This window comes from Octopus bimaculoides, chromosome 22, assembly GCF_001194135.2.
Source record: "Octopus bimaculoides isolate UCB-OBI-ISO-001 chromosome 22, ASM119413v2, whole genome shotgun sequence".
NCBI classification, from domain to species: domain Eukaryota; kingdom Metazoa; phylum Mollusca; class Cephalopoda; order Octopoda; family Octopodidae; genus Octopus; species Octopus bimaculoides.
The window spans coordinates 25289414-25297760 of record NC_069002.1 but is presented as its reverse complement, the minus strand read 5'-3'; the positions used below and the strand labels follow the sequence as shown (position 1 = coordinate 25297760).

The 8347-nt window shown below is 38.4% G+C and overlaps 1 protein-coding gene across 1 annotated transcript in view; it reads right to left on the bottom strand.

Moving 5' to 3' along the window:
• The window catches only part of LOC106873134 (U5 small nuclear ribonucleoprotein 200 kDa helicase), a 69308-nt gene that overhangs the window by 6699 nt on the left and 54262 nt on the right, over positions 1–8347 (bottom strand). Inside the window, exons 35-40 of the mRNA XM_014920360.2 lie at positions 7355–7500; positions 5291–5367; positions 3461–3548; positions 2465–2586; positions 1526–1669; positions 475–651 (exon numbers count right to left, since the gene is read on the bottom strand). Of these exons, the coding sequence (XP_014775846.1) occupies positions 475–651; positions 1526–1669; positions 2465–2586; positions 3461–3548; positions 5291–5367; positions 7355–7500 (754 nt within the window). The remainder of the gene's footprint in view (positions 1–474; positions 652–1525; positions 1670–2464; positions 2587–3460; positions 3549–5290; positions 5368–7354; positions 7501–8347) is intronic.

Genomic DNA, 8347 nt, shown 5'->3' with positions numbered 1-8347 from the left:
GCCAAAGAGGTGGGCTCAGTTCATTTCCCAGTCAATGCAAGTCTTCTTTTATAGGTACAGGTGTGGCTGTGTGGTTCTGGGTTCAGTCCCACTGCATGGCACCTTGGGCAAGTGTGTTCTACTATAGCCTCAGGATGACCAAAGCATCGTGAGTGGATTTGGTAGATGGAATCTGAAAGAACCGTTATGTGTGCGTGTGCATGTTTTTGTATTTATGTTTGTCTTCACCCATCACTTGACAAATGTTGGTTTGTTTATGTTCCCATAATCTTGATGGTTTGGCAAAAGAGACCAATGAAATAAGTACCAGACTTAAATAAGAACAAACAAAAGACACACACACACACAGAGAATAAGTTTGTTATTTTTCAGTTGGTCAGCCAAATTCTCAAGGCATACAAAAAGGAAATCTTCATTATCGTCCCAAAGACAGAAAGAAACTTCAAGAGGCGAATATAGTTAAAAAGCAAATACCTTCTCTTGACATCTGTTGATGGTTTCGTTAGTAAAGAATGGTAGCTGTTTCAGGTAGGAATCTTTACTCCACATTGCCTGGGTAACCATTTGAGTAAGTTCCATGGCAGAAAGAGCAGGACTCAGCCAACCGTTGCTACTCAGTACATCCACACAAGCTTGGATTAAGCGAATAGCCTACAAAAACACAAATATATATATAAAAAAACAGGTAAGTACAATACGTTTGAATACATGAATGCATGTGTGTATGTATGTATATTATATATATATATATATGTTGTGTGTATGCATATATTAGCATATATTATATGCCCATTTTTCTCCAGGCTAGATACATTTGCACCTTGTTTCTCACTTCAGGCCTGCTCTGGCTTAGCTTCATAATCTTTAACCTACTATCCAGTCACTTGCTAACTGACTTGGACCCTGCTCTATCCTTTTCCTACACAAATTTCTAAACAGTAAATAAGTATAAGACACCATTTTCTTTTAAATACTCAGTGTGGTACAATTGGTTGAGGAGAGCCTATGATGGAATTTGCAAAGAGATATGCAATACACATTAAACACACACTCATTCTCTCTGTCATTTTCTCACTCACTTTATTCCTAAGCTGTGCTGGTTACCAAATTAGTAACGGTTATTATGTAAATAAATGTTATCAAATAAAATTTGTCTACTGCATGGAAAATAAGAAACGTGACTTCATCAATTTGGTCCTATCTCCTCACTGGTTGGCCAATTAACATTTGAGCATTGTCTTCTCATTGGATAAAACATTCAATAGTCAACCAATCAACATTTGAGCTTTGTCTTCATAAAACTTCAAAGATTGCTTAGCAACCAAGCCATATAACTTCACACAAATTAAGATCCTAATGGTTAGTCTGTATTGAAATTATATATTCCATTTCATTGAACATTCATTGACCTGTCACCACTTCTATCATATTCTTCTCTGTTGTTGTCTCTGTTAGTTTATAGAATCCAAGAGTGAGACCATTATTTCAGGTAATAAAGAGAGAATTAGGAATTAGCAAGACTTACTTTACTCAGAATCAGTTCCTTGTCTGACTGTAATTCTGCAGATAACTGCAGCCGAGACAAATGGGCTTGTAACAACAGGTTTGTTTTCATGTGGGGATCGTTGTATTTTGGGTTTGCCAGTTTGTGGGGCAAACGTGTTGCCAACTGAAACAATAAAGGGAAGAAGAATTATCATAAAGAACTGGAATATGGATACATGTTACCTGTTTTTATCTCAAATTATACATAAACATGATTTAACATTAACCCTTTTGATACCAATTTACCCCTGGTTCTATCACTTTCAGACTTCCCATTTTAAAGTGATCTAAATTAAAATCTTCCATCAAAATTCCATGCTAATTTGTTCCAAATACCAGCTTAATAATGACAAAGTTTGCCTCCTTCACAGCAAAGTCGACCCTGGTGGTATTTGAATTCAGAACGTAAAGATGAACGAAATGCTGCAAAATATTTTGCCTGGCATGCTAACAATTCCACCAGTTTGTTACCTTCATTCTTCAAGATAATATATTTGCCACATTAATATAATGAATGACAGTGGACTGGCAGAATCATTAGAGTGTCGGAAAAATCATTTTGCCATGGTCAACTACATCCTTCATTGTCTTGGGGTCAACAAAATAAATTACCAAGGAAGTAGTGAGGGAAGTTTGTGCATGGGGAGGGTGATGGTAATGACTCTCTCTCTCTCCGTTTGAAATGACTTTAATTAAGAACCATTGTTAGCATGATGAGGTAAAACAAAATCTTTAACGACAGACTAAATCCTTTACTGTGTCTTTTATAAAAGAGTTCCATGTGACCAAAATATAAACCCTGATGCTATCAATGTTTTCAAACCAAAATGTAGTTCTTTAAATTGATAATTAATTCTTAAGCTTGATTACAACACAAAAAAAAAATTAATCAAAATAACTAGACAGAGAGAAAACTGACTTGTTTCAGCACTTGGTCCTCATGGTGCCGGATTGAGATGGATTCATATTCTGCAGCGTTTGAGATGATTTCAATGAGTCCTTTCACTTTAGTTTTAGCATTCAAAGACATGCTGAACAATTCTGAAGAAAAAAAAAGTCATCACAGAATGTAATATGGTCAAATGGAATGGTCATTTTAGCATTTAAACCAGCCATGCCATGCCCAAATATTTTACATGTTTTACGTCAAAACTGACCAAATCCTGCCCCTCACACTTAGCATACAATGTCATTCTAAAAATATACTGTCACATTATTGAAAGCTAGAAGTAGTGAGATAATGCATGATTAATTCAAACCAATTTGCATAAATAAGGATTATGCTTGACACAATAATCTGAATGCTAAACATTTAGATAAATATTTCTTTTCCTTTCTTTCAATAGCTAGATTAATGTCAATTTGTTAGCATTTACAGCTTGGTACACAATCCTACGGCTATTTGGTATGGCTCTGTCAGTCTTGGTGATCATACAAAATTCTATGTAACTCTAGCACTCTGTCGGTTACGACAACAAGGGTTCCAGCTGATCCGATCAATGGAACAGCCAGCTCATGAAATCAACATGCAAGTGGCTGAGTATTCCACAGGCATGAGTACCCTTAACAAGTCTCAGGGAGATTCATCGTGACACAGAATGTGACAAAGCTGGCCCTTTTTGAAATACAGATACTACTCATTTTTGCCAGCTGAGTGAGTGAACTGGAGCAACATGAATAAAGTGTCTTGCTCAAGGACACAATGCACCACCAGAAATCGAACTCTCGACCTCATGATCCTGAGCTGAATACCTTAACCACAAAATATGGTGACATAACAAGAGTTATATTTATAGTTCCAGGAAACAAATGTTGCATCAGATAAAACACCATTGAAAACTCTCACAAAGCAATATTTTGGTTTCCTTTCACTTGCAGACGTTAAACAAATATGGCAGAAATCCTTCTCACTTACCGATTGTTGTGTAATTGATGTAATAATAGGCAGCAATCATACCCAGGTTGAGTGGGGCGACATCCATTTCATCTTCAACACTGATACACTGAGAAACAAGAGAAAACATTATGTATATAATGACAAAGTGTGTGTGTGTGTGTGTGTGTGTGTGTGTAGAATTATAGAGTTGTGCCAAGGAGATTAACATCAGATAGGAGTGGTAAGAGGTGAGAGACTAGTTGATGGGTGGGGCAGTTAGATGACCTTAAGATTTGTGCTTAGGACTATCTAGCTATAGTATTTACATTTGACAGATATTTGTCCTCATCTTGTTTGTCGTTAACATGTTTCGGCTGATATACTCTCCAGTCTTCTTCAGGTGTCTTGGGGGAAATTTCGAACCTGGGTTCTCATTCCTAAGGTATTTTTCAATGTTATTATTATTATTATCATTCAGGTCACTGCTTGGAATCGAACTCGGAATTAGTAGCCTGCGCTCTTAACCCCTACACCATATGCCTATGGGCAAATGCAAATAATGTACATAATTCCTCATCTCATAAATATAGAACTGCACTAACTAGCTAGTTATCTTTTTACCAATCTCCAGGCCTCCACAAAGTTGCTGTTTAATTTCAGTTTCCCAAATAGTTCTTTGATTAAACCCAGGTTGATTCTGATCAAAGCTAATCCAGCTATGACCATTCCACTGATTTCTGCATCAAGAAGTATTCTTTTCTACTCAAGGCACAACGCCTGAAATTTTTGGGGAAGGGGCCAGTCTATTAGATTGACTCTAGCACGCAACTGGTACTTAATTTATCGACCCCGAAATGACGAAAGGCAAAATCGACCTTGGTAGAATTTGAACTCAGAATGTAAACACAGGCAAAATACTGTTAAGCATTTTGTCCAGCATGGTAATGTTTCTGCCAGCTCACCGCTTTGTGCACCAAGAAATATTACATCATCAGATTTGTTCCTCTTTTTTTTTTTTTATTTAAAAAGACAACAGACCCCCAACATTTTTTTGCTCCACAGATCACTTTCATACAAGACAATTTCCCAACAAACCCGGTTATCACATGCATAACAAAACACAATAAAGTGCATAATATATAATTTAACTGTTCTCTTTTACTCTTTTACTTGTTTCAGTCTTTTGACTGTGGCCATGCTGGAGCACCGCCTTTAGTCGAGCAAATCGACCCCAGGACTTATTCTTTAGAAGCCTAGTACTTATCCTATCGGTCTCTTTTGCTGAACTGCTAAGTTACGGGGACATAAACACACCAGCATCGTTTGTCAAGCGATGGTGGGGGGACAAACACAGACACACATACATACGACTGGATTCTTTCAGTTTCCGTCTATCAAATCCACTCACAAGGCTTTGGTCGGCCCGAGGCTATAGTAGAAGACACTTGCCCAAGATGCCACGTGGCGGGACTGAACCCAGGACCATGTGGTTGGTAAGCAAGTTACTTACCACACAGCCACTCCTACGCTGTGTGAATGCTTGTAACAAGCATGAATTATGAACATTCATGCCAACATACACACACACACTTAGATCCTTGATGGGCTTCACACAGTTTCCATCTACTAAATTCCCTTGCAAGGCATTGGTCAGATTGAGGAAAAAATAGAAGAGACCCAAGGCACTACACATTGGGACTGAACCTGAAACCATATGGATTGCAAACAGACATTCACACCTGTATGTTCAGCCACCCTTGTGCCTATGGCTATGCCTGTGCCTATAGTTACATTTGTGCCTATAGCCCAGGCCCAACTGCTCCCTGTTAATGTGATAAGAATTGTTAACTTCCTTTTCTCTGTCCTTACCTTTGACTGTTCCAAATCATTGATTGTATTCTCCACCAATTCTGAGAGATGATCAGACAAATGACGATGTGACACACCTGAAAGAGCAACAACAACAACAACAACAATAGTAATAACAGTTCTAGTTTTAGCACAAGGTCAACAAATCAGAGGGGAGGGGCAAAGTTAATTACACTTATGCCAGTACTTGACAGGTACTTTATTTGGTCAACTCTGGTGAAAGACAAAGTTAATCTCAACCACATTGGAAACACAGAAGGTAAAGGATGGAACTATACACCACAAACAGTTTACCATTTCCATATCTACTACTACTACTACTACTACTACTAATAATAATAATAATAATGATGATGATTTCAAATTTTGGCATAGGGCCATTAATTTGATTACATCAATCTGGTGTACAACTGGTATTTATTTTATTGACCCCGAAACGGTCAAATAGGATGAGCCCCCAATCCCCACAAAAACAAGAAGACAATGCTGCACATGCATCAGGAACGTGGAGCTGCACCAAGCAGTGCAGTAGAAACTAATATCAAACTACAAAGAAATAATAACAATAATGGCTTCTACTATAGGCACAAGGCCTGAAACTTTGAGGGAAGGGGGCTAGCTGATTTCATTGACTCCAGTGCTTGACCGGTACTTAATTTAACTACCCAATGAAAATGAAAGGCAGAGTTGACCTCAGTGGAGTTTGAACTCAGAATGTAAAGACAGACGAAATGCCAGAAAGCATTTTGTTTGGCATGCTAACAAGTCTGTCAGCTTGTTTACCTTAAGAGAAATAATAACAATAATCCTTTCTACTTCAGGCACAAGTCATGAAATTTTGGGAGATGGGGCTAATCGATTACATCAACCCCACTGCTCAACTGGTACTTATTTTGTCAACCCTGAGAAGATGAAAAGCAAAGTTGACCTTAGCAGATTTTGAACAGAGATCATAAAGACGAACGAAATACCACTAAGCATTTCGCCTGGCATGCCAACGATTTTGACAGGTCACTGCCTTATGGTAATAATCCTTTCTACTATAGGCACAAGGCCTGAAATTTTGGGGGAGGGGCCTAGTCGATTACATTGACCCCGCAAAAAGGATGAAAGGTACAGTCGACCTCAGTGGAATTTGAACTCAGAACATACAGACAGATAAAACGCTGTGAAATGCCGCTAAGTATTTTGCTTGGTGTGCTAATGATTCTGCCAGGTCGCCCCTTACAATAATAATCCTTTCTGTTATAAGCACAAGGCCTGAAATTTGTGGGGCGGGGGTAGGATGATCACATTGACCCCAGTACTTGACTGGCACTTTATCGACTCCGAAAGGATGAAAGATAAAGCCGACCTCAGCAGAATTTGAACCCAGAACATGAAGACAGACAAAATACCTTTAAGCATTTTGTCTGGCTGGCTAACAATTCTACCAGCTTTCTGCCTTTGCCTTCTTAATAATAATAATAATAATAATAATAATAATCCTTCTACTATAGGCACAAGGCCTGAAATCTGGGAGAGGGCTTAAGTCGATTACATCGGCCCTAGTACTCAACTGGTACTTAACTTATCGACCCCAAAAGGATGAAAGGTAAAGTCAACCTCGGTGGAATTTGAACTCAAAACGTAGTGGCAGATGAAATACCGTTAAGCGTTTCGTCCAGCATGCTAATGATTCTGCCACCTCACCGCCTTTGCCTTAATAATAATAATAATAATTGTTTCTATTCTAGGCACAAGGCCTTGGAAAGTTTTGGAGGATGGAGACTAGTCGATTATATGGACCCCAGTGCATAACTGGTACTTATTTCATCAACCCTAAAAGGATGAAAGGCAAAGTCAACCTTGATGAAATTTGAACACGGAACGTAGCAGCAGATGGAATACTGCTAAGCATTTCGCTCGGTGTGCTAACGATTCTGCCAGCTCACAGCCCTTGCCTTATTAATAATAATACCAACAATGAGCAGTGACGGATGGTTGATTAGATCTGAATCCATAACTGTACCATGAACATGTCTGTTGAAGAGGAATGATACAATGAATGCGAGCAGTGCTTACCTTGTAAGTTGTAGTAATTAGGGTTCTGTGTCATCCGTCTGTAGAGGAAAGTCCATGTGAGGTAGTCCACAGCATCTTGTTTATTTTCAATGGTTTTGGTTACAATTTCAGCATTGAAGTGGTCATGGAGACAATGGTCAAGATGGCTCTAGAAGAAGGAAGGAAGAAAGAAAGAAAGAAATACAAAGAAGCTAGATACTAAAAACATAATACAATACACACACACACTAACTATAGTGACCACTTCAGCTCACAGTTGTTGAAAATTGGACAAATACTAAATCCTGTCAAGCTCAGCGTCCACAAACACTGCCACACAACCAAAGTAGACCCCCTTCACCAGTAAATATACATACATACACACACACATATATATGCCAATATCAAACAGAGAGAATGAATGTTCAACACTGCATTGGTGGATAAATATTCTTTATTTAGGGGTTTTAACAAGGCTACCAATGGTTTCATGTAGAGAGATCTTCAAAGATGTTGAAGCATGCCACATGGAAACATGGGTATTTGTCTCCATTTCACATGGGAAAACAGGTGTTGGTGTGTTTACAGCCCTGTAACTTAGTGGTCTGGCAAAAGAGACTGATAGAATAAGTACTGGACTTAAAAAATAACTATTGGGATCAATTTATAAGACTAAATAATTCTCCAAGGTGGTGCCCCAGCATGGCCGCAGTCTAATGACTGAAACAAGTAAAAGATAAGCGATAAAAAAGATATATATTCTTTTATTCGTTTATATGTTTCAGCCTTGAGGCTGTGGCCATACTGGAGTGAAGAATAAGCTTTTGTAATCCACTTTTCTCTGTATCCATGGGTGGAATGAGATTTTTTTGAGGCAGAATTTCTATGAGTGGGTGCTGTTTCTGACACTAACCCAAGCAAGGTAATATTTCCCCACGTATGTCGAACAACAGACTGTTTCTTTGTTTACAAACAGTGTTCACATTATCAAAACAAAAGAAATATACAATCATT